This window comes from Talpa europaea, assembly GCF_964194135.1.
Source record: "Talpa europaea genome assembly, chromosome: 7".
Lineage (NCBI taxonomy): Eukaryota > Metazoa > Chordata > Mammalia > Eulipotyphla > Talpidae > Talpa > Talpa europaea.
In genome coordinates, this window is record NC_140074.1 from 44196041 (window position 1) to 44222920 (window position 26880).

The 26880-nt window shown below is 41.6% G+C and overlaps 1 protein-coding gene across 2 annotated transcripts in view; it reads right to left on the reverse strand.

Moving 5' to 3' along the window:
• PRUNE2 (prune homolog 2 with BCH domain) overlaps positions 1-25220 on the reverse strand; it is a gene marked incomplete at both ends in the record, with an annotated part of 207512 nt that extends 182292 nt beyond the window's left edge. For both annotated transcript variants that reach the window (XM_084239044.1, XM_084239043.1), the window contains one exon: positions 25185-25220. In XM_084239044.1, the coding sequence (XP_084095170.1) occupies positions 25185-25220 (36 nt within the window). The remainder of the gene's footprint in view (positions 1-25184) is intronic.
• Between the last annotated feature and the right edge of the window lie 1660 nt (positions 25221-26880).

Sequence of the window (26880 nt, forward strand, 5' to 3'; positions counted from 1 at the left end):
GGCAACCAGGGACACCATGCCATTCTGGCCAGAGGCCTTGACAGCTGGAACAAAATTCTTTCAGAGGACTGACCCTCCTTATCAACAACCTCCACCGACAGCAAAGCATCAGCCAGTTCAGATCAGAGCCTGCTCAGGGGCACTTTCCAAACCCTTCCCTCTGCCTGCCCTGAGCCTCTCCATGGAACTTTTGGAAAACATATTGTAGAGAGCAGGGGATGGGGGCAAGGTAATGAGACTAAAACAACAGTGTGTTTCCATGTCACCCTGCTACCAAAGCACTGCGATTATTCATTCTGCTATGGGCTCAGTTGCACACTCTCAAATTCCTATGTCCACATACTAAGTCCCAGTGCCTCACCATATGAACTGATTTGGAAATGAGGTTGATGCTCATGTAATTACTGAGTTGGTACGAGGTCATTAGGTATGTCCTCATGCAATCTGTCTGTTTCCTTAGGAGAGGGGAAAGTTTGGACACATGGACACATAGAAAGCAATGATGATGTGAAGACACAGTAGGGAGGACCTCCAAAAGCTAAGGAACATCTGAAATGGCCTGAATTAGGGAGAGAGGCCTGGCACAACACCCTGCAGATGCCTGCTTCTCTGACTTCCAGCCTCCAGAACAGGGAGACAATAAAAGCTATTGTGTAAGTTATTCAGTTTTCAGTACTTTGTTAGAACAGCCCTAGGAAATCAATACACTAAGTCACAGCTCCACTGAGGGTTCATTCTGTAATTCTTTCCAGTTTTGAGTATATTTGAAATTTTCCATAACACAAAAGATTTTTAAAAAGAAGTCATGTACACAGTCTCAGAAATATTAACAATTCAGCTGCTTTCTGCTACAGGACTCCCTAAGGAAAACCACAAAGTATCAAAGTAGCTCTAATATCCAAAAATACAGCTGATCCTCTCATCAATCCATGAGTCTAATTTCACATCTGCAAGCCCTTTCCAAGGATCACTGGTAAATCTCCCAAACAAGGCGCCAGAGAGCTCTGTTGTGCCTCTTGGCTCTTTTGGGCTCCAAACAGCACATTCTCCTCCAAAGCCTAATTGCAGGCAGCTTCACAGAGCCTTTGAAAACCGCACATGAGGTGAGGAGGGAGAAAGCATCTCGCAGTACAAACCCAAGACGAAAGCTTTGTGAATTAGTTTTCCGCCTAAATGTGAACAAGCTACTGGATACACTTGGATGGCATTTAACACGCGGTAGGCAGGTTAAGAAAAGTACACCATAAAGTGCATTAAATAACCTCATAATCACATTTAAAGGCTAAGTGATCCAGGGCCACCACCAGTATTAAAATCCATGATAACAAAAGCAGTCAGCATTTTCCATACCATATGCTTGTAAATGTTATTCTGCAGGGAACCAATTAAAACTATGGAATTCTTAGAACACAGACATATGGAACAAAACAGGGCAACTTATCTTGTCACTGTGATGCTTGCTCAGTACATCTATTAGGGAAATGTAATACTGAATTATTAGTACAAATAAAAGCTATCTTAGTTATGAATACCAAAAGGCAGCTCCAGCATTGAAGGCTTCCACTCTGGTGGTGGAATTAGAGTTTTGAGTAAAAGGAGAGCCAACTACTTCTGAAGAGTCACCTGAAATATCAGTCACTGAACATCAAAAATATAATAACTGCATCAAATAATTAATCAGTTTAGGTCTCAGCTTTCTCACTCACTACACTGGGAAAATATAACAGTAATGACATTCTCCAAAACTCATAGGATTACCAGAAAAATTATTTAGAAAGTGTACACAAAAGCACATTGGGAACTTGAATGCCTTGCACCAAATCTGAGTCTTGTTTTTATTATTACTGATGGAGAGAAGCAGGTAATACAAAATAGGCAATTGCAATGCCTTCCTGATAGCTATTGAACTCAAAATCATAAGATAGCACTATTTAATTTTCCTGACATTAAAAAGAAATGAAAACTTTTAAAAATGTGAGTTACATTCTTAGGGCAGTCTAAATTGACATATTTCATCCCATCCCTGGAGTGTCATTTGGTATTACTGCTTAATTTAAATTTAACATTAAAAAAAACAGACAACACCTTCTAAAAAGATAATTCGGATATCATAGGAGTCATGCTAGAATATAGGATCAAGCAATGCCATATAGAACATGTGAGAATATAAGAGATTTAAGGAAAAGAGTAGAAAGAATTTACAGCTGAAGGAGTGTGTTAACTCTTACAAGATAAGAAAAGGGGCCGGAAGGAGTATTGCAGCATCAGGGACCACATTAGCTGATGATAAATTAACACCAAAATGTGAGCCACTAATTTCAAAACACAAATTTCACATGCACACAACCTACTTTCTTATCAAAAACCCCACTACAATTGTGTATTTTTTAAATCTATACTTTTTAGGCATTGCTCTCATTTTTGTAGCCTTTTCCCCACAGTCAATATGTTTGAGCAGCAAAGAGGGACCTCAATGTTGTAAATTCCCACAACTTCCCATGCAAGTCTTGATACTTGGTTCCCTTGACCTAGAACTCCCTATCCCCTTCTCTGCCCAGTGAAATAAAATTCTGATTTCCAAACTCTGCTCAAACATCCCTTGCTCTGTGAACCCTCTCCTGACCACCCCACCACACTACAGTACTGGAGATTTTTGAAGTGTTAGACATCAGCAGAACTAGTTGTCCTGAACTGTGTGCAACTTGAGGGTAGGTTTGAGTGATCTGTATTGAAATTCCCTGTGGAAGCCCCAAACCTAGCAACTTTCTATGCACTTAGTTAAATGGTGTTCAGTAAATATTTATGCAGGTGGGTATGAGGACCCTGGCCACAGAGGCACCCCCGATACAATTCGTATCACCAGTAATCACCCTGCTTTGTCCCTCTGATGTGTATCTCAAACTCGGAAACATCAAAATCACAAAACATGCAAAGGGGGCACAAAGAAGGACTTTTAAAAACACATAGCCCTGCCCCTCTCATTCTACTATATTTCACACAGGTAGATATGAAATGGGACCCAGGTGGCTGCTTTTTTAGCAAGTTCCCTAGGCGAAAGTGATGCACGTCAAAATCCAAGGACCCTGGCTCTGTGACATATTAATAATAGAAATACTATTTCCCATGTGGTAGGGGGAAACCTTTCTACATGCCTGCTTGCAAACCTCACTTCAATAGAAATGATTCAACAGAGGAACAGTTGGGTTTTAGAATGAAACTATTTAAATAAAATGAAAACAAAGTGTACAATTAATGCTCAGAACACAAAATCTCTTTGGATTTGACAGAGCTGAATCACATGGAAGTGTCACAAATATTGATAAAATTTGCATTATTTCCTTAAATGCAAAGAAAAGCTTGTGCTTAGGAGCACTTCATGCCATGACCCACTTAGCCAGAGAGAATGGGGACAGGGCTTCTCCTGACCACATCACTACCCCATTCTGGGGCTACTTTCCTCTGGACTCTTAAGGACTTCAAGGGAAATGAAAAACAATGGGTGATACTGATTCCATGGACACACCTATATAAACAATTGCTTTTTAAAATTTCCCCTTTACATTATTTGATTTATCCCTTCTTCTTTGCTACCTACTGTTCTTCCTCTCATGTACACAAACACAACTATTACACTTAGCGGTGATGGGTGGGGTGCAGCCTGACACTCTCCAACTCTTTTTAGTGAAAGGCCAATCATTCTAATTCTATTTCTAATACAGCTGTATTTCTAATACAGCTGCCACTTTTGAAGTAGGTTTAAAATAACTATTGGATCTTGGAAGTGACTTAAGCCCAAGAGGAAGTTTTATATATAATCACCACAAGGCCTGCCATCTCTAGAATTGAGGTGACTCAAGAGAAATGCCAATCAAAGACTACATTATACGAAGGATTTTTAGGCGTAGAATTTAATAAAGGTTGACACATTTGAAATAAAGTTGTCTCTTCAGGACACCGTAGGATACAAAAAGCTTCCAGGCAGGAGGCACAGGATACTAATCCTAAATCCACTACTAACTAGCTGTGAGACCTCGCTCTAGACATTGCTGTATTCTCAGCCTCATATTCTTCATCTCTAAAGGAGATGAAGCAGATGCCAGCTAGAGTTTTTCACATTTAATGTTCCAAAACAAGTCTACAAAAAAAGATAGATTATGTGAGAGGAATACCAGAGAACCTTGCATTTTACACAAGAACCCATATATTTTAACACTTTTTTAATCAAACAAATGACTTTCTCATGATTAAATTCCAGGTATTACTGTACTCAAGACTTTGAGGTGACCTTTCAAGAATCTCTCTAGTCATACTTCCCAAAAGAGATCTTTGTTGACCGTGACATTCTCCTTTCTCATGTTTAATGCCTAAAAAATATCAAGACATCAGCAAGCAGTAACCAAGTATGGTTACTCAAATGAATGAGCTCAAATGAATGAACCTCTATTTGAAGAAGGAAATCTCTAAATAGAGAAAAATTAAAGGCTTTTAGAAGGGCAACTGCTACCTTTTATGATATCACTTCCAACCACCAACTGCTACCTTTTATGATATCACTTCCAACCACCAAGACTTGGAGACAATATCTATTTAGGAGAAACATTTTCACAAGGCAAAATAAAATCTACTTGGGTATAGTGTAAGGATATATCTCGACCCTCAGTGCGATCTGGACTTAGCACGAAGAAGGAGTTTAATGGTGGTGATGCTATTGACATATTCTGGAGCTGATCAAGCTGTTTAGAAAGGCAGCGTTAGGGATCAATAGCCACATCAGCAAGATGCTGCTGGTCCTGCTGATTTCTCAGAAATTGTGCTCTGCAAACGAAAGGTCAGCACTGTGGTCAATCAGATGGTCCTCGAGGCCTCGAGATGCAAGACATTGATGACTCTGAGCACAGAAAGCAGAGCAGACTCAAGGACAGGGCAGTTAGAACCAAACATTCTGCTTAAATTCTGCCGAATAGAAGAAGAAAAAGAGGACACCTTAGTCCATTGTATTTCTTCCCCATCGGTACACTAAGGTAATAACACTTGAGGAGAGTGTGGGAGGTCCTATGCTCCCAAAATAGAAACTATGTAAACCAACATACCTCAATAAAACAATTTTTTGAAAGACACCAAATAATTCACATTGTTTGAAGATTACATAATATATCAACATGAAAATAGTTCATCAATTCTGGGGAAAAAGCAAAATGTTAACTTCATGAACTTTTTACATCATTCAAGATTATGAGACACTTTGTGTAAATTATATTATCTAAGTAAAATGAAAGTAGTTAACATTTTAATTTGAAAAAGTGTATATTGTATAAAGCTTAGTGTATGACTACTGAAAATAAAATCAAATATATTCAGTAATACTGTATAAATGAAAGAAATAAAAGTCAGATTCTAAATAAAAATTTACAATGAAAATTATGAGGAAAAAAGAGAACAGTAGAGCAATCTACTTTGAAAGCAGTGGATATATAAGAGACTGGAGGAGGAAATTCTCTGGAGGAGGTTAGGGTTCCCCGAACACAAGAAGGTGAACCACAAAGTTCTTATGAAAAAGCAATTGCCCCCTTTGCTCAGTTCATCTCATCCCCAGTGATGCTGAGTTTTAGCTGTGCAATGAAAAGTTACTCAGACAGTAACTCTGTATATGATTCCATATCCAGAGAGTTCTTGGATCTATAGAACAATTCTCCATTGACTCTTTTCTAAGAGAATGAGGGTAGACCACATATTTTAGAAAAGTCAGGGGCATAGAGTACTGATTTCCTATGAGGAATAAGATTATTATCTAGTGTGGAGGGATTTTCTCCTCTCTAATCTGTAAAAGCTGAAGCAGATTGCATGACAGGACCAAGTGATTAAAGCAGTTCTCAAGCTCACTTATTATTAAAAGTCCAACTATTTGTCCTGATTAATCCTCATCCACTCACCCAAGAGCAATCTGAATTATGAGGAATTGCCCCAGTTTGAAAGTATGTATTTTTAAAATATATGAATACATGAACAGTTCTTTCAGTCTTCTTATCATCAAAACATAGTACCAGCACACGAAATTAAAAATTGTGAAATGAAACATTTTTAATTTTTCACTTGGATGAACTAATGATAGTGTATATTAGAGTAGCTCACCAGGGCATACAAACAAATACACAGTTTTTCTCCCAAATGACCTGCACAATCATGCTGAAAGGTGAACCAGGGAAGCGATGTACAGGAAAGCATTTCTAAGTCATCATTATCACACCGTCATCGTCATCATCATCACACACCACAATAATTTGCTATGATTCAAGCACAGTTTTTTGAGTTTTATAGTGACAGTCTAATTTAATCCTCAAGACTTCCTACAAAGGGGATTCTATTGTTAGTGCCAATTTATATATGAAAAAAATGAGGCACAGAGAATTTAAAGATTTTCCCAGGCAATATTTTTCCATAAGTATTTTACCGGTGATTTAAAGGAACTAAACCACTTTCCCCAAATCCCTAACTTGGGAAACAGACACAGCCTAAAGTTACTCCAAATATGGCCAGAGAAATTACTTCCACCTACACCTCGCCTGAAGACATGAAAGAGAACTAAGTTGCTAGTGGAGATTTTTTTATTATTATTATTAATGCTGAAAAGAGGGGTCAGGATTATAACAGAGGAATCTCCATAAAAAGGGGAGGTACCCCCCACCCCCAACCTGCCGGTGGCGCAGCGCATTGAACACAGTGCTGTGAAGCTATCCGCAGCCTCTGCAGCGCGGGTTCAATTCCGGGCTGGCCAGGGAGCAGCCCACATGGCACAGAAGACCTCTCCTGGCTTGCCTGCTGCTCCCCTCAGCAGTGTGTTTCGGTCTGTCTGCCTGTTCTGTTCCCCACTCTGTCTCTGGTGAATCCTCTCGCCCTCCCGCGCCTCTGGCCTGTACCCCAGCTCTTAAATAAATAATAAATAAATCTTAAAAAAAAATAAAGGGCCTTCCTGGTGGCACACGGGGTTAAGCACCGCACTGTGACTCTGTTCACAGCCTCTGCAGCATGAGTTCGATCCCCGGCCGGTCAGGGAGCAACCCACATGGAGCAGCAGACCTCTCCTGCCTCGCCTGCTGCTCCCCTCAGCATGTATTTCAGTCAGTCTGCCTGTTCTGTTCCCCACTGTCTCTGGTGAATCCTCTTACCCCCTGCATCTCTGGCCTGTACCCCAGCTCTTGTCTGCATAAATAAATAAATTAAAAAAACTATTAAAAACTGGCAAAGAATTTCAGATTTCTTAATCAAAAGTTGTATGTGGTGATTATCTACCCACCGATGAGACCATTAATAGAATGTTAGTGTGGTCCTGTCCAGTGTCCAGCTGACAGGATGAATTGTATCTTCAGACCACATTGTATACTGCAATATTATTCCTAATTTTAACTTTCCTGCCTTGGAAGGATAATAACAAATCCCTGTGCGATGCCTTCTAACTTGCAGTGCCGCCTGTGGGAGAAGGGTCTGGCTGCTCTGACTAGCCGTGGCTGCTGAACTCAGAGTGGGATGGCTTCTTCTGGCTCTGCGAAGAAGCTCTCTTATCCTTTCTTCTGCCCCAGGAGCAGTATGTCCCAGGCATTTGTTACTCCTATACTCTGCATCCCAGAATGAAGAACATGCTTGAAGTCACTGCTGACCCTCAGCAACTTGTAACACAGCGAGGAATAAACCTTTGCTGCTAAAAGCCACTGACACTTGGGACTTTTGCTCCCACAGCCTAACCTAGTGGAAATTGATGGCTACAGAGCAGGACCTACAAAGTCTGCTGAACACAGTGATGTCTGCTGACTGTGAGTTTGGTAATTGTTGAGGGTGTTAAGGGAAACAGAACTCTGTCAAGGGGAAAGGAATTAGAAAGGGCAAAGGGGTGGTGGTAGGGAATGGGGTGTGGACAAAGAACACATTGCAGAAGTGCAGTGACTAAGCAAAAGCCTCAACAAAGGAGGAAGGACAGAAACAATAAAGGAACACCATTCATAACAAAACATCATTTATGAACTATACCCTGATGACAGGAAGGTGGGGACAAAGAAACAAAAAGCAAGCAAGCATCCAGATGTCAAAGAACTATCAAAAGGCCAGAACAATAAAGAGAAGCAAATTTTTAAACTTTTTTTTTTTTTTAAAGAGAGAGACCAAACAGTGGTGAAGGGAAATATAAACCAATTTAAGAGACCAAAATAAGCTGCATTCAAGCAGGATGTTTTCTGCAGCAAGTCTTTGGAAAAGGGACCACACATGTGCTTTCCTCCTGGAGGATGCAGACCCCCAGGGAAGAGCTTGCATTAGGAAGGACCCCCCACCACTACTTCTTCCCTCTCTCTCCATAAGCCCCCCCAATCCCAAAGCTCATTAACATACTTACGCTCCCCTCTTTAACTGCCTGGCTCTGTGAAGGCAAGGGGCCCCAAGTTTTGTTTGACACATAAAAATATTTTGACAGATGTAAAAAATTAAATAATTTTAACAGCAACACCTATTAGAAACATATATGATGGGCACTGCCCACTGTAGGGCCTATGGAAAAACCCTTTGAGTTTCTCAGACTGTTTTTCTGTGACTTTCCAGCACAGGTGGCCTAGTTGGTAACAAGTAGTCTTGAGATGTAGCCCACATGGGGAAAGCACAGTAAATAATAACGTAACCTTGATGGATAGTTTGCATGCACAAAACATACGTGTGTAAACTAGGCCTAAACTTGACCTGTGCCAGCTTTGTCTATAAATCCTATGTAAGCTAACAGGGCGCCTCCTCTTACTGATCCCTCACTGGCCTCTTGCTGGCTACTCAGGGGCACAGGGCTGGTTCTGCAGCAGGAGCCAGTGGCCGGTGCCAATGCTGGACACTGCCACTGTGACTATCTGTGTATCTCCTGCTGCCTCATTATAAAGACTTGTTTCTGCTCCCCACATACGGGCTTCATGACCTGTTTTCTCACCTGCCACCATCAAAGAGAGGGCAAGCTGGGGCCCCACACATAGTGCCAAGGCCTGGATGGCATGAGATGAGTAAGGTGCCTGATACCTACCTTAGGCAAAATTGCTGCCAATGACTGTCTTTGTGGGGCTACTGCAGGGAGATTCTTTTTTCCTCCCATAGCAATTTCTTCTCCCACATCAAATCAGAGCACTAAACAATTCTTCCTTTGTAGATTTTTAACACCTTAGAAGAAGGTGGCATGGGCTCGTCACCTGCCCACTCAGTGTGGCCAGTGAAGCGACTCCTTCTCTGGGGAAAGTCTCCCCTCCAGACTCCAAAGCACCCACAAAAGTGTCCAGGAACAGTGCCACCTGACGCCCAGTGAATCAGTGCTCACTACTCACGGTGGTCTTGGGGGAGGCAGGTCAGCATCACTACAAATGAGCCTATTAGAACCGCAGGTCTCACCCCAAAATGGACTGAATAAGAATTTGCATTTTAGCAGGCACGCAGATGACTCATGTGCATATGAAAGTTTAAGAAGTGCTGCTAACAAAGCAAAGCAAACTCTTAGATACAGAGAACAGATTGGGGGTTTCCAGAGAAGGGAACTGAGAGGCGGGTCAACTGGGTAAAAGAAGTCAATTGTTTGGTGATGGATGGAAACCAGACGGCAAGTGGTGACCACTTTGTAACATATACAGAAGTTGAATTGTAATGTCATACACCTGAAACGTGTATGTGATAAACCAAAGTTACTTCAATAAAAATGTATTTTTCAAAAAAGAGAAGTGCTGCTATAATGACTCCTCTTGTAGTTAAGTATAAGATGTCCCTGGGTTGTATTGAGATGGAAATATAAGCTGAAACTCAGGTATAGCATACTAAAAACTTTGCTCTGATATTCATTAGCTGTGTGCCCTTGAGCAAGTTACTTGATCTCTCTGGGCTTTAGTTTCTCCCTCTCTACCAGGCTTAATGACAGTCTCGCAGGATTGCTGTCAAAGCCGACTAAAGTAACATGTGTAAGCTATAAATACTTATAGGTGTTAACTCCCTTGCTTCTGGCAAGAGCAGATTTTGAGGGGCACATACCAGACTTAGAAGCAGACTAAAGATGGTTTGAGGAAACTGGGACAGAAAGAAGGTCCAGCAAGAGATACTGGTCATGGCAAGACACCAGCTTACTGTTCCTACCTGGCCTCTATGTTTTCTGCACTATGTCTTTAAAAAAGCTGAATTACATTCAAAAAAGAGTAGGAGGGCTACAGTTGTGGCACACAAGGATTTACTTCCAGAACCTCCTGCCCCACAGCGTGCTAATTATTTAGCAGATGTGCATGATTTAACAACTACACTGTTAGGTCTCTGAGAGTCAGCGTGTTCCACTGCCATCCCAACACTTACAAGAAGATACCATCTCAAGTTTATTTCCCTTGGCATATATTAAAGCTTCCCAAACCAGCAGAGTAAAGGAATTATCATGCTGTATACAAATAATCCTGTAGATTTCTCGAAAAGAAAAAAATCATGTTATACTTTCAGGACTACTGGTGTCCTAGAAACTTGAAATTATAATTAATATAGAATTTCAAGGCTAGACTAACCTTGAACTTCATCTCCCTAAATTTCCTTCCAATTATGCTTGGATGTTTCACTTTTTTCATCAGTATGAAATTAATCAAACTCTTAAGAAGTATTGGAAAATACAGGCAAGCCAGGACCTACCCATAGGCCATTGTGTCTGATGCATCATCACGTAGAGAATGTAGCAACCAGGTGGCCTCGCCTTGCGGTGGCTATAAGAAATGTTGATCCAGAGATTTAAGTCTCTTCATGCAAGTATTTGAAAAAGAAGAATTCAGTTTATACTGCACTAAAATAAAAATACTCAATATTACATGACTGTGGATCCATTCAAGGTTTTGACCAGTTAATGAACATGATCCAAATGGAGAACTAGTGGGGGAGGAGGGAGGAAGAATAGTCCTCTTCTGTAGCAATGACAGAGTTCATATTATATAGTCAATTAAATTTCCTTCCTTCTCCCCATTAGGTGAAAGTCTCATCTGAAGTTGACATAAGTGATATCCAGTAACGTGTTGCCCCATTAAAGGGATGTGAGATAATGTCTTTCAGGAGCATTCTACACACTACAGGTGATACTTGCTTTCCAGAGCCCGTGGAGCTCAGCATGTTTCCACCCTGCCAGTGATAGACCCCACACCCATTCATCTCAAACTTGCAAACTGCTCATCAGAGTCCATCACACCAAACCCCAAAGCTCATCAGGCTTGTTTCCCTGCATGTTCCCTGAAATACAGCTCAGCGCATGTTTCATCTTTGGATATTCTTCTCGTGGAAAAGTGCCATGTATATTCACTCAGCCATTTTCCTTCATGCAAATGAATCCAAACCACCAAACTTTTGTTGAGACCTTCAAACTATCCTCTGACAGCATTTTGCACTGTTATTTTGTTCCTACAGGTTCTAGTGGAAGCAAAGGACTGGGAATCAGAAGACAGATTCTGAATCCAGTTCTGCCATCACTGGCTGTGTGTTCTTGAGCTAGGCTGGATTTCACCTCTCTGACCTTGTCCTTCTCATCTGTGTCATAACTTTAACAATAGATGTCACTAACCAAGATTGATCAAATGAGATCACATAGGTGAAAGCAGTTACGAAGTAAAATACCATGAATTATCACACCCAGGAAAACAAGCAAATAGCTTGACTATTCCAAGGTTTGACTGTTTCAAAAGATTACATCTGTTTGAAATAATTAAGAGCAAGAAGTGAAAAGAAAAAGAAGAGGTGGCTTCCCTAATCAGACTCTATCTTGTGGTCTCAAATATGAGATATAACTGACATATTATAATCATCTTAATTTAGCAGCAAGGCAGCTCCAGATCATTTGCTCAAATTCATATTCTAAAAATTAACACAGTACTCTCACCACTATGTCTCTCAAATCTGTCAGGAGCACTGGCTTAGATGTTGAGAGACCTAAAAATCTACGCATGACTTTCTCACAATATTCTGGAGACAAGTTAACCTTTCTGGACTTTCCGAGTCTTGAAATTTGGTGAATTTCTTCCAGAATCAATCTAAAAAGATACCTGATGAAACTTAAGAATATTCATATCTTTTGCCCCACTAATTTCATATTTGAAAGGCCATTTGAAGAATATAAATCCTAAACAGGATAAAATATTTTCGGTACAAGTAAGTTTGTTGCAGAGCATTTAATGATAGCCCAAAATAGAAGGAGCAATCAAAAGTTTAACCATTGTTTATCTTTATCTTTGCTAAATTGTATGCTATTATTCAAGATGTTAATTCAGAATGCTATACAACATAAGGACATATTTAATAAATAATGTCAAGTAAAATAAAAAACAAAGCACCAAAATATGACTATCTTATTTAATTCTATGCATAAGATTAAGAAAGCTACTTAACAAAATATTGCTAAGTCATACCTCAATGAAAGTGGGTAATTTTTTTATTGCTTATTTTTTTCTAACACTTAAGGTTCATTTTTCAGCTTTTCTCCAGTTGCCAATTTCAATATTTATTCACTATTTTATAAATAAGCAGAGCCTGAAACACAATTCCAGGAAGTTGAAATAGACAAAGTCTAAAGGCATTTGTTTCAATGCTAAGGATCTGTGCTTCTTTTATAGTTTCAGATACAAAAGGTCTGCTTTAAAATAAGTAACAGTTTCCCAGCAAGAAATCAGTAACAAAAGACTATGGCTATGGAACACTGTGTTTAAAAATGTGGGCTCCAAATGCCTGTTGCCCACACCACTCCTTGAAGTGACTGATCAGGGTATGTGCAGTGTGACACAGTGACCAGAGTGGCTGAATATAAATCTCACTGGAAAAAAATTTCAACAAAGGGGCCAGCAGTAACAAGCATGGTCACTGTCTGTTAGATGCATCAAAGCCATCTGCATAAACACTAGCATGTGAAGCCCTTTGAGTATGAATTGATTTTCACAGAGATGTCATGCTTGGTCAAAAGGCTGTTTTGGCCTGACATAGCTCCATTGAAATGAGAAATACATCTTTTCCAACATAAGGCTCAGAATGATCTAACGCTTTGGAGGGCTCATCAATTTTTCAAAATGTTTTAAAAGCCACTTCTGGGATGACATTTTGATCTGCATCCTGCACTATGAGTCTGGATTTTTCTGGAGAGTGGAGCCAAGAGTGATGGTGCTTCAGACCACAGTCCAGGGGTATCCCAGCCAGTGCACAGCCAATTACAGACACACTGAAGTTGCTCTGCTCTGTGCATGGCTCTGTATTAGGGTTTAAGAAACAATTTTGCCATGCAATAATGCAAGACATATTCAGCTACAGAATAAAATTCTTTCTCCTACTAATCTTTCCTATGACCTATAGACATTCCCTAAGATCATGCTTTTAATTTTCCACAATCTAAAAACAAACAAAAACATTTTCCCAAAGATCTTGGTAAACACTCCAAAGATAAGACAAAGCCTGCATCAAAAACTTAGACTTATATGAAGCCACACGGATCAATTGAAATATTGCTCACCGTTCCCTGAAAGAATCCAGTGCTCCAAAGATTGTGTCTCTGAGGATCTGTTTATACTGTAGCTGCCAAAGGGTGAGAGAACCCCACTTGGTAAGTCTGTCAGAGGATGCTGCACACAAACCAAACCAGGACTCGAAGGCAAGTGCTAGCAAAATGGAAGTGCTAAAGAAGCAGAGATTGGTGGTACAGAGTGACTTGCTGCCTTGTCTCCCTGAGAAGGGGCTAGGGACACTGCCTTCCTGAGGGAGCAGCAGAGCAAATGTCCTTTTGACTTATCCATGGCCAGAGAGCAGCTGATCTGTCCACCTGCCATGCCTCTTCTGTCTTCCCTGAGCCAGGTGCTGCTCAGCCTTTGCTATGGAGTCCAGCACCACTAACCTCTGGCTAGAGAAAATGTGTGTGAAAATGTGTACGAAAAATGTGTTTGAAAAATGCAAAGTTCAGGATGAACTTCTAGCTCGGCTCTTTGTGATTTCTGGAGAACGAGAGGCAAGCATGCACAGTTCTCTTTTCTCACTCTTCAATTAATGGGTAATTTTTCATAACAACAACAACAAAATGGGGCCTTATTGAATTGATGAATCTCTTTTTAATTTTTTAAATATTTATTTATTTTCTTATATCATTGTTGGTTTTTGTCCAGTATTTGATTTCTCCCCTCAGGCCCTGTAGTTCTCCCCTACCATAGCATCTGTGAACCACAGTCCCTTGTGCTCTTCCCTTTCCTGTTTTGACCACTCTCCATCTCCTTCCCCAGCTGCATGCCTCAGATCCATGGTCAGCTTGCAAGTTTCATCTTCTTCCTGGCCCTTTGTTCGTTTCCCTATATTCTAAGATATGGAAACAATCCGAATACCCCAAAACAGATGAATGGATCAAGAACCTCTATTTTAAAAACATCATTCACCCTAAGCATCCTGGGTTTTTTTGTTTGTTTGCTTGTTTTCTTCAACTGAGGGAATGAAGTGATTCCTGTGAGTGGGAACACTTTCATTAAAAATTTTCCAACAATTGAAAGTCCATGAGCAGGCTGTCCTGCTCTGTGCTTTATTTAGGCATTACTTTATATGCCCCATGGTCACAGTTGCAGCTTTGCTATGGAGTCCAGAAGCAGATTTATCCCTTGACCCAGGGTGGGAGTGGGCTTCTCATATTTTGTACAGGCCTCAGGCCTATTTGTGCTTTGCCCACATCAGGTTCACATATCTAGCACCATCCTTCTCCATGCTGACTCATGACTACTTGTTATAACCATGACATTTCACGTATCTGGCTTCACAAGGTCTCCCCTCAAGGGACTATCCCAAACAACCAAAGCTTACCCTGCATTGACTGTTCCTTTTCTTTTTAATTATCTGAGTTGGAGATTTTTCTGAAATTCCTGATGTCTCCCACCTTTCTCCTTATTCTGGTTTTCAGAACTTAGGGTTGGCTGATGCTGTCAAATAAATGAACTCCAGACATGTGAGCTGTTGCATTTGCAACACCTCTCACCCCGGATTTTGGAAGGATATTCTCCTAAGCTTCACCACTTTTCAAACTGGCTTCCCCCCTCACTGAAGTTGTTCAGCCATTTCTTTTCTCCTACTTTCTTTCTAATTCTGCCTCTACTTCCTTCTTTCAAGAGTTAAGAGCTGAGCTCTAACCCGAATCTAGTGTGTCACTTGGGGTGTGCTCACCCCAGTTTACAATCAAGCAAGCTAGCGAAGTAATCCTACAATTCTCCAGCAAGAGAACAGCAACAATGGGGAAATTCACAAAAACAACTTTCTTAAAATGCATTTTAATAATTAAAAATTCACTGATTACCCAGAAAATCTCTAAACACTAAAAGCTAGTCACAACCCCATCTTTCAGTTTATCAGTTTTGATTTTTCTCTCAGATGGACATATAGTGAGAAAAATCTTCCAACTTACTTGACTAAGTCATAGACAACAAAACACCATTTTTCTCATAGCAGGTTCTCAGCAATATTGCTGAGCTGTCTCAGGGTTTTTAATATAAAACAATCAACACAGAGACTTGATGCTCTCTTGTATCAAAATGAACTTACTACCTAATTTTCCCATAAATCTATCAAGTTGCTTTAATTTAAAGACAATTCCATGTTCCCACAGACCTGGTGGATGACACACTTACGGTAGGTGGGGGAGTCCTGAAATTGGAGTCTGATGATCTGGGAACAAATCCTGGCTTTGCTCTTTACTGGCTGTGGGAGGTTGGGCAAGTCTCTTGCCTTACTGAGCCTCATCCTCAAAAGAAGAATAATAGCTACTACATTAGACCATTGTGAGTGTTGTTTTTAAAAATGTGTCTTTGAGCTAAGACAGCTATTCAGTGAATATTAATTGAATAAAATAGAACCAAGAATTATCCCCATTTCTCTGAAATGTACAAAGAGCTTCCTGGATCTTGTCTATCAGGTCCTTTTCATGCTTTTATTAGTGTGGTGGAGAACAGACTCTCACTTGCATACATGCACACCTACATTAGCCCAAAGAAGAGAGTTCTATTATCGTCCTCATTTCACAAATGAGAAAAATGAGATTCAGAAAGACTTGACTAAGGTTGCTGGGCTACTAAGTAAAAAAGGTAAAGGGGACTTTGAAATCAGGTATCTGGCTCCAGATTCCACACTATCAGCCACCATGCTGTATTGCAGTTAAGGAAAAGAAGAGAGAAGACAAGGGGTCTCTAAGTTCTTCTAAACCCAAAAATTTTCTATGAGATTCTTCCTAAATCTTTCTATCTAGGGCTAGCAGCTTCTATCAATTTATGGACTGCCTGCTGGATATCAGGTTATGGGCTCAGGTATAGAAATTTGTGGTTATTGCTGCTCTCAGGAAAGTCACCAGTCACTACTGATGAGAACACAGATACAGTTTGATTGTGTTGATAAATGTGCTTATTTATTTTTATCAGTGTCCAAAAGAGATATTCTACTTTTAACAAAAGGTTAATATATATTAAAGCAAAAAAACATTAAAACAATTATTTAAAGACAGAAACTAAGCAATTAAAAAAAGGAAAACTTGTTTCAGAAATCCTAGGCTAAGGAAATCATTACCAACACAGCATTGACATTCCTGACAACCAAAGCAAGGAATAGAAAATGCATGTAATCAAGACATGGAATTTTCCCAGACATTATTTCAAAAAAGACATTATTTCAAGACATTATTTCTTGTATTGCAAACCAGAAAGAGTACCTGAGAAAATATGGGCACATTCTGGAGAATTAGATGAAGTGGAAGACAATGATCACGCTGTACAATGAGCAAGTCTGTTGGTCAAATGAGGGTGTGACACAGGATGATACCTGGGTTTATCCCATGCATGAGCCCCGCAATGCCAAGATTGGACAGAAATAACATGAGGCCACTCTGGAATACCTTCCCCTTTATACTCTAGTTGTCTAAAGACTCCCTGCCAATCTCTCCCATATTAGCACTGGTCCAGAGAGAGTAGAAATACAGGCTGGGCAAACTTGTTATAGCAGTTGGGACTGAGGAAGTCCAATTTTTCATCTTTGAACCACCTAGAGGAGGAACTAAGGTTCTAACAGTTTCACTCTGTTTGCTGATCTACGCAGTGTGGTTTCTCAGTGTTCCCATTTTCTTCCCTTATCTTTCTCCAAGCCTACTTTAATTCGGCCAATATTTAAAAGACTCCAAGTGGTTATGCTTAAGTTCTAGCCTTATTTTTTTGAAGTAGCATTTTGTATGAAGTATATAGTATGTGCAAAACACTGTATGGCACTCCTTGACTTTATTGTTTCTCACCTCCTTTTAGTAAGCCACCTGGATTCATACATATTGTGATCAGTCCTTCAGAATCAGATTGCTGGGAGTCTGGACCCATCATTCACATAAACTTTTTTATTGAGCCATTACAATGTGCCATGCTTTATGCAAGACTCTTAACTCATGGCTTCATTCATTCTGAAAACATTGAGTTCTTTTTGTGCCTAATGTAGCCATGGCTTGTAGTCCCCCAAGAAGCATCTTCAATGTATCACAGCACCAAAGCACTGGGTGCTGAATAAACTGACTGGTGTCTTTGCTCCTCAGTCACAAGCTGAAAGAATGTCTCCCTCATCTTTTTCTAAGGAACTGACCTAGATAACTTAAAGAAGATCTCCATACATCTGTCCACTAATATTGATGGCAAAATCCAGCCTTCTATAGTCTACACTACTGGTTTTATGGATGTCATCAACACTGTACAAGACCAGAGAGGATTTCTGCATCACCTAAGACATTAAGGGTTGCTTTACTGTTCATCATATTACACCTGGGGAGGCCAAGTACAAGTTGTACAAAATGAGAGAGTTCTTTGTGGGCACAAATGAAATCCCACATTTGGTGACTCATGATGAGCATACCATCCTCTACCCTCTTCCCCTCATCAAGGTGAACAACATCATTCAGATTGACTTGGATATTGGCAAGATTAACCTCTATATAGTGACTAAAGGTGCTAACTTTGGAAGAATCATGTGTTCATCAAAAGAGAGACAGCCTGATTCTTTTGATGTGGTGCAGGTGAAGATCAATTGAAACAGTTTTACCACCCAGCCTTCCAATATTTTCATTTTTGCAAAGGCAGCAAGTTATGAATTTCTCCTCCTTGAGTAAGAGGTATTGCCTCCCTTTGGTGAAAAGAAAGACAGCTTTGGGCCTCCCTGGTGGCGCAGTGGTTGAGCACTGGGTTGCAAAGCTGCCCGCAGCCTCTGCGATGCTGGTTAGATCCCCGGCTGCTCCCTGGCCACCGGAGGAGGGTCCCGCATGGCGCGCAGACCTCTCCTGCTGCCCGCTGCTCCCCTCAGCAGTGTACTTCGGTCCTTCTGCCTGCTCTGCTCCCTGCTCTGGCTCTGGTGAATTCTCTCGCCCTCCTGCGCTTCTGACTGTACCCAGTGCTTGTATAAATATAAATAAATAAATAAAAAATATTTTTAAAAAAAGAAGAAAAGAAAGACAGCTTTGGAAGACAAACAGCATGAGTAAATGACCTCTAGTGACACATTTGGGGCAATACTTACATTTAAGGATAATATAGTATGATTAAGTGTGTGTGTGTTGGAGGAGAACGATCTACTGCACCAGGCCCCACAGGTACAATGGAGAGCAAAATCATATAGAGATCCTGGTCAAACAAATGCCCAATGGAGATTTAATAACAAACTGAGATAAGAGATCTAAAGACATTACAGAAAAGCTTAACTTGGACTCATTAAGCATGGGAGATAGGGTCCGATGGAGCTATTCAGCAAAAGCTTCCCTCTTATTTTTTTTACCTAAACTGAAGAAATAGTAGGAATTATTTAAGCCAAGGGACACAGGAAGAGAAGTTAGAAGAAGCTGGGCAGGAGACTACCCAGATCCCGGGTAGTGGTAAGAGTGTTGTAGGCATTCCGAAGGGATAGTAATTACAAGGCTTTGAGGGAGCGGCACTTTCCCAGTGATCTCCCTGGCAGCAGTGGAAAGTGGTTTGTAAACAGGCCTGCAAGCACTGCCTGCAATCATTCAGATGGGTTAGTGCTATCTGGGATATGTGAGTGGAGAAGAGATCACAAGGAAGTTTCCAGTTAGGGAAACTGGATGAATAATAATACCATTCACTGAGATAAGGAACTACAGAAAAGGGCTAACTTAAGGGCAAAGGAAAAGAAGCAGCCATTGTTCCATGTTCTGTGCCAAAGGCTATAGGTACATTATTTTGCCTTTCCACAAACCTACACAAAGTAGCTATCATTATCCCATTTTTCAGATCAAAAACCCAAGGCTATGTTATATGCTAAGTTTTTCTAAATCTGACTTTGAGGTCAAATGTTTCCAGGCAATCTGGTGTCCAATTAGCCTGTCCAGAGTTCTTAGAAAGATTACCTTTCCCTGGAAACCAAAGTCCAAAATCACAGGGTTCCGATAAAATAGGATCTGGATCACAGCAGGAGATTTTGAGTAGGCTATTCTGGGACCAGGGCAGGAGAGCCATGTGTCCCTGTGTATGTTGCATACCGCACAAACCCAGAGGGTGCCAATCATCTCAAAGTCCATAAGAGTGCTGCCTTTAAAATACAACATCCCTGGGCCTCCCCGGTGGCGCAGCGGTTGAGCGCTGGGTTGCGAAGCTGCCTGCAGCCTCTGCGGCGCCGGTTCGATCCCCGGCTGCTCCCTGGCCACCGGAGGAGGGTCCCACATGGCGCGCAGACCTCTCCTGCCGCCCGCTGCTTCCCTCAGCAGTGTACTTCGGTCCTTCTGCCTGCTCTGCTCCCCGCTCTGGCTCTGGTGAATTCTCTCACCCTCCTGCACTTCTGACTGTACCCAGTGCTTGTATAAATAAATAAATAAATAAACATCTTTAAAAAATAAATAAATAAAATAAAATACATCATCCCTGACCCTCCCCAGTTTCTTTTTTAAAGAGAACTCAAACTCCATTGACTCTCCTATAAACCCAAGGGGTCAAGAGAAACCAGTGACCAAGGCAAGACCATGTGTTTAAAACCCAGCTGTTCATTCCTTTTTTGCAGCTCTCATCCAGACCTAAGTAGTTCTCCTTCACCCTTTTCTCTGCTCAGCTAGCTCTCCAGGGAGGCATGAATGTGAGGAAGGAGTGATGCCTCCATCACCAAGTTACCACTGCTTATGAGAACTTCCCAGGCTGTATACCAACCCCCAAGTCAATGTAATTATCTGCCCAAGTAAGCACTACATAGAAGCAAATAGGCTATATCAAAGCTACCACCTTTTCAACCTAGTTAACATAAAATATTCTCAAATCACTTGATTAAAGGGTATCCTGGCTAACATGAGCACAGCCTTCCAACACCCATGGTATTGTCTGAATGACAGTAATTGCTGTAACTGCTACCTTTGAAGCAGAACAATGCTGAAAAGGTCTAGGTCATCTCCATGGGCCCTAGGGCTGGGACAATCTGAGGCTCTTGGTCTGAACGCTTGAGCAGTGAAAAATGGAGCTGACTCTGGGAATAAAGCAATTCAGGCCTCATTTCTCATCAGTCCCTAAGGGGTGGGCACCACATTCACAGATGTGCTTTGGGTTCTAGAGTTTCCTGCTCAGGAATGTTCTGGCAAGAGGCACTGTCTTGAATGCATCTGCCTTTGCTTAAATGGGGAAGGAACTGATCCTGTGGTCTGTGATCAGAATGAGCTCAGCTCCCCAAATGAAACCTCTTCTCCAATGTCTCCATCATCATTAGCCCCTACCACAGCAGCTTTTAAAAAGTATGGCGCTTTCACTCTAAAGATGCGTTTTATTGATAAACAGCACCTTAGATTTCCTATAAAAGAAATCAGGAAGAATATAGATTCCTCCAGTTTCCTCTCACGATGATTACTCTGTAGAAGGCTGTAGGGTTTCTCTCTCTCTCTTTTTTTTTAAACCCATATCCTTTATCAACTCCAATGTTGTTGTTCATTTAGATTTTTGAAGGTGTTTCTTGTCCCTATGCCACATACCACAGAGTATAAATTGAGGTTTAGGTCACTCGGAATTTTTCTTCCATAGAAGTCCATGGATTGACCACCACAGAAACGAGCCCTTTGTCAGCAGCTGTCACTACCAAGTGGCAGATGCATTCCCCAGACTGGAGCGGTGACCCTATCTCCACCCTCTTTTTGAAAACAGCATTCCTGGGGCATGGTTGTGCCCTGTATCCTTCCAGTGGCAGCTGACACTCTCCTTCCACACACCCTAGACTACTTAATGACCACATATCTTAAGGCATGTGGGCTGCAGGGATCCCCCACCCCTTAGCAGCTGCTTGAATTGCCTCAGCTGGTAGGGGCAGGGCACTGGAGGGACTCAGCAGCCAGTCTACACAGTGTGGGGACCCTGGCTGCTTGCCAACCAAAGCCTCAGGACTCTCATTCCTCATTTATCCCCAAAAGTTCATGGAAACTTGAGCCATTTAACGCATGCTGACAATATCCTGGCCTGAACACTCTACTGAGCGAACTACTCCAAAATTGGAGAACATTTTCCAAATCACAGCCTAGGGCTGGGGTTTTCATTGCTTACCTCTGTCAACTTTTCTCAACATGGGAAAGGTACAGGTAAGAATGACTAAGACACCACCATAGAAACAGTGTAACTAAAATTGGAAAGGATGGCTTAAATTTAAGGGTGGCAACAGAACGTGGTAGAGGATTATGGGTGCTCAGGTGGTCGGTATGGTGTTTTGGGTACAGTGTTTTGGGTACAGTCAGAAGTGGGGGAGGGTGAGAGAATCCACCAGAGCCAGAACAGGGAGCAGAACAGGCAGAAGGACCGAAGTACACTGCTGAGGGGAGCAGCGGGCGGCAGGAGAGGTCTGCGCGCCATGTGGGACCCTCCTCCGGTGGCCAGGGAGCAGCCAGGGATCGAACCGGTGCTGCAGAGGCTGCGGGCAGCTTTGCAACCCAGTGCTCAACCGCTGCGCCACCAGGGAGGCCCCAGTATGGTGTTTTAATGTATGTCTAAACAAGTGTGACCCTATACCCCCCAAATATATACAATGTTATAAACCATGATTACCTCAATAAAAATTACGGAATAATCTTTTTAAAAAGGAAATAAAAACATAAGGACTGAGGGCCTCCCCGGTGGCGCAGCGGTTGAGCGCTGGGCTGTGAAGCTGACTATGCTTGGAAGGAATGATGACTTGGCTTGATGCCCTCCACCTTCAGCTAAGGTTATTTATATTTATTTATTTATTTACAAAGAAGCATCAGGCCCCAAGGCTGTCCTAATCTGGAAGGAACATTTGAGTTTCAGGAGGGGTGATCACTTAGAGGTCATACTTGGGGTTTAGTTTTGCCATTTCTGATAAACAGCACTTTTTTTAAGTTACATGTGGGAAGGAGAGATTTAGGAAAAAGGGGGTTGGAGTTTTGTTAGTGAATTTGTTTCAGTTTAAAGAACAGTAAGACCAGAATGTGATGAAAAACATAACTGAATAAATTCTCATTTTCAACAAATAGAAGCTCCAAACTACCTGATTAAAATTCAAAACACTTCTTTCCCTTCAAAGATTTCTGCCCAACCCAAGGGCCTGGCCTAGAATGGGAGAACGTCTTCTCTCCTTATAATGACAGATGAAAATAAATGCTCCTAATTAGAAATACAAGGTACAGAATCAATTTCTCCAAAGTTTTGACTACTGAGGATTTTATCTTTGGCTAATAGCCATCATCATTCCATTTAGTAATATAAAAATAAATAAATATAAGTAATATAAAAATATAATATAAATAAATAACAGCTGAAGGTGGAGGGCATCAAGCAAAGTCATCACTCCTTCTAATTCTGTCTATTGAATTAGCTAGCTCCAAGGATGATAAGGTTATGTTAAAACTTTAGAAGGTACATTGACTATTTCAAACCATTAAAAGGCATGTATTATGCCTACAGAATATCAAAGCAAGACGTCAAGTAGGTAGGGGAAAACCTGTCTATTAGGTTTTTTTTTTTTTTTTTAGCCATCATATAGATAAATATGTATTATGACTGAGGAAAAGCAGCTTAAACATAATACCCAAGGTCTATCTAATTCTGGTCTACAAAGACTTAAGAAACCTTATTTTTTCTCCTTTAAGTATTTTCCAAAGGACTAGTCTACATTTTAAAAATCTTGTGATTTTATTATGAGCAAACTACTCACAATTGAATGCCATAATTACTGACAGTTTTTTCACTTAAACAAAATTTACCTACCCTTCAAAGCAAAAGGCTACTACCATAGTTAAATGTTGCATATTAAATAAAAATTTTATTCACCTAGAAAATGTACTTTTTCAGGGAAAATGTGACACTAAAAGTGACTAAGATACCTTTGCTATGGCTGACTATAACAGGATAATTTTGATCTCTAACGAGAAACCTCTTCCAAGAAAAGTTAAATTAGCAGTAATTATTCTTCTGGCTAAAGCAGGAAACTAGGAGCAGTATTTCAAACAACCACTTCTTTTTCCTGTCTTTCTCTTTTAATGATGTAGAAGCAATTGCTCGGCTAATGAAGGGACTCGGTAAATAAACTTGCACATTACTTTAGACTGATTACTTTGAGAAAGGGAATTTTCCCATTCCAGCAATTGCTCTTCAGCAATGAGACAAACCTCTTGTTCACATCAGACCCCACAATCTGTTTACTGTTAAAAATAAATATTACAGAAGTGGAACACAGGTACACCTAAAACTTCATTTATCATCTATCATTCTTTTTCATCCACAAAATAAAAGTTGCCAAGATGAATTTTCTTTTTGACCATTTTTCACTCTTGTTAAGTAAAGAACAGAGAGCATACTTATAGTATCAGAAATACAAGTGAGTTTCTGCAATCAGTAGTTTCCTTTGTGTGCTCAAGTAAAACTATAAGGGAATCAGCAATAAACTCAAAAATGATCACAAAGTTTCTGGATTCTGAAAGCTCCACACCATCCAACAATCGGGGAAACTTAGGGTAGGAAATAAAGTACTTGTCTTATCATTAATCAACTTCACTAGTCTTTTAAAAGATACTTACAGTTAAATCATGGTAAGACTCACACTTCCGTCTGCATGCCTTCTGTTGTTCCAGGGTAAATGAGTTACAACAATAACCCTGCAAATATCCTGCCTTGTGATTAAGACGTCACCTTAATGCCGGCTTTATATTTTGGCTTCAGTGAAGGTTTAAAGGTTAAAGGCTTCATAAATTATGCATTTCCTCCTATGCCAGGCCCATAAAAGGTACTTTCACTGTTCATTAAAGCTATTGCTTCTAAATGGACAAATGGACAGAGCTTTTTTTTTTTTTTAAGTGTTGAAACAGAAACATGTCCATTATGTTTATTACACTATGCTGGAGAGCCAAAAGCAGTTTGGAATTAGGAAACTGCTAGAATCCGTTGTTTCAGAATGAGTAACAACTGTCTACATATACACTGAAATTACACTTCACTGTTTGAACAGCAGTACAGTTAAAACATACCCAGCCACCAAACTGGTCCCCTCCCAGAACAATGGTCTAGTAAACCCCACATGGACAGCAACAGTTGGGGTTTCCCCTTTATGCCTGCCCCAAGTTACAGATCTGAGTGGAAATCAGAAACATGGGATTCACACTACAATATCCCCGACTCCTGAGCTGAAGCAAGCTCTATTTGAGGCATACCTGGTAAGCCATATATTCCCACACCTCCTTTATAGTCGGTACCCTGGCCTCCTCACTTGTTTTGCTACCATCACCAGACAAATACGGTTCTAAATGATTCTTTTTTCCTTTTACATTTAATGCTTACTGCGTCTGCAGAAGGCTGGACTCTTTCTCAAGGAGCACCACACCCATTTAGACTTTAGGCATCAAAACCAAATTGCAGATTTGACTAAAACGGCCTCTTTCCAACAGCAGGATAGAAAGAGCAAAGCTAGACACATAGGACCCAACTTCTGCCTGACCATGACCACCCCCGAGGTCTGCACTCTGTCTGGCTGTGGGAAGGATTCTGGAGACAGACTTGTCTGCAATAAGCACCAGAGTTCCAGACATCCTTTCCAGGGGTCCACCGCACACCCTGGCAACTAAGTAGCAAACTTGTCTCTTCCTCCTCTGCTGCAGTGTCCTTTTTTCTCCATCAGCTCGAACCCGGCACACTCACACGCACACACACGCACACAGTCTTGCTCCCTTAACTTACCAGCTTAGATTTGGCACGTTGCAAAAATTCTTCCATGTCGTTTGGAGAGGTTTGGACTAGAGGCACCCAGAAGAGCGCAGATAAAAATCTGCGCCCAGGGAGAGGAGCAGGGTCTGGGGAAAGTAGCCGGCCCCGTTGCAAGGGCTCGCTGCTCCCTCCTGCCGCTGGAGGCGGCTGTGCCTCTGCCCTCCTCTGTTGCGTCCCAGGACTCCCTACCGGACCCCCACGCCCTGCGCAGCTCCCGGAGCTCTACTCTGCCCTAATAAGGAAAGTGGGTGTGCCGTTCCCGGAGCCCCAGGACGCGCCCACCAAGCTTGCTGGCACGCGCCTGCCCTGCGGGGCCAGGGCTGGTAGCCCAATGCAGGGGCGGGGGTGTTGGGGGTGGCAAGGGGCTCCTCAGCCAATCGCAGGGCCCCACTCTGGCCTCCTGACGTGGCGCGCTGAAAGATGCTGCAACCATGGACAGCGCCCAGAAGTGCGAGCCAAGTGCAAGGGGCTGCAGCAGAAGGATGCTCTGCTCTGCCGCAGGCACCCGCAGCTCTGTCAGGGGAGATGGGAAGAGGGAAAATGCTGAAAGAGGCCCCCTGGAGACTCCCCTCCTTGGCCAACGCCTCCCAGACTGGCTGGCACGTTACATAGTGCTAGAGCGGTCACTTAATGAGCTGGTTTTGCTGGCCTTGCCGGGAGATGCATGCATCTAGATTGGGGCCGAGTGGGGGGGTTGATACTGCTAAGCTAAAAGCAGTATGACCTTGATGGAAAATAATCGTAAGAGCAGGCTGGAAGGTGTGCTAGGTTACTTCTTTCCTCCTTTCCCTCAAAACATACCCACCCAGCAATGGACAGCTGCAGTTCACGCCAACTGGTTGCCCTTATTTTGGCCATGGGACTAATTAACAGATACATCTTTCTGCAAACCCATCCACTCTTGACATGTGTCCTCAGGGAAAGCTAAGACAGTAGACCCTCCCTACTGAATAAAGATCAGTGTTTCTACAAGATTCTCGGATAACTTCTATGCACATTAAAGTTAAGAAGTGCTGCAATAAGCATGTACATTTACAGCTAAGAACCTTATTTTAAGCATGGAGTTTTGTTGTGTGTACTCTCCAGACTAATAAGGTCCCCATATCCACTGCCTCAGATTATCTCTTACATCACATGGAGACCGGCCTCTCCCCAAACTCCACTGTCTGGCTAACTTATGCTTCAGTTGTCAGCTTGAAGAAGTGGTGTCAACCCTGACTACACTTTAAGATCTCATTATAATCACCCAGGGCTTTTAAAATGCCAGTTTCCAGGATCTATCCCAAACTAACTGAATTAGCATCTCTGAGGGTGGGACCACAGCATCTGCCCAATGTAAAAGTGATTCTAATGTGCAGCTTAAGTATGATCATCGGTTCCCAAGCTTTAGCATGTATCTGAAGCACCTAGAGATGCATTAAAACAAAGATTTCAGTACCTCATCCCCAGAAATTTAGGATTGATAGCTCTGGTTTACTAATGCTGCTAGAGTCATTTTCCTCAAGAAGTCTGCACTGAACCACTGTCCCTTTCTACCCTCAGACTGAGACAGTTCAACTTTCCATGTTTTCTCATAGCAACCTATAATTGCTATTCTACTGTAAACTGCCTACTAATTTGTCTGTGTTCTCCACACTGTATGAGAACCATGTGAAGCACCTTGCTTGTC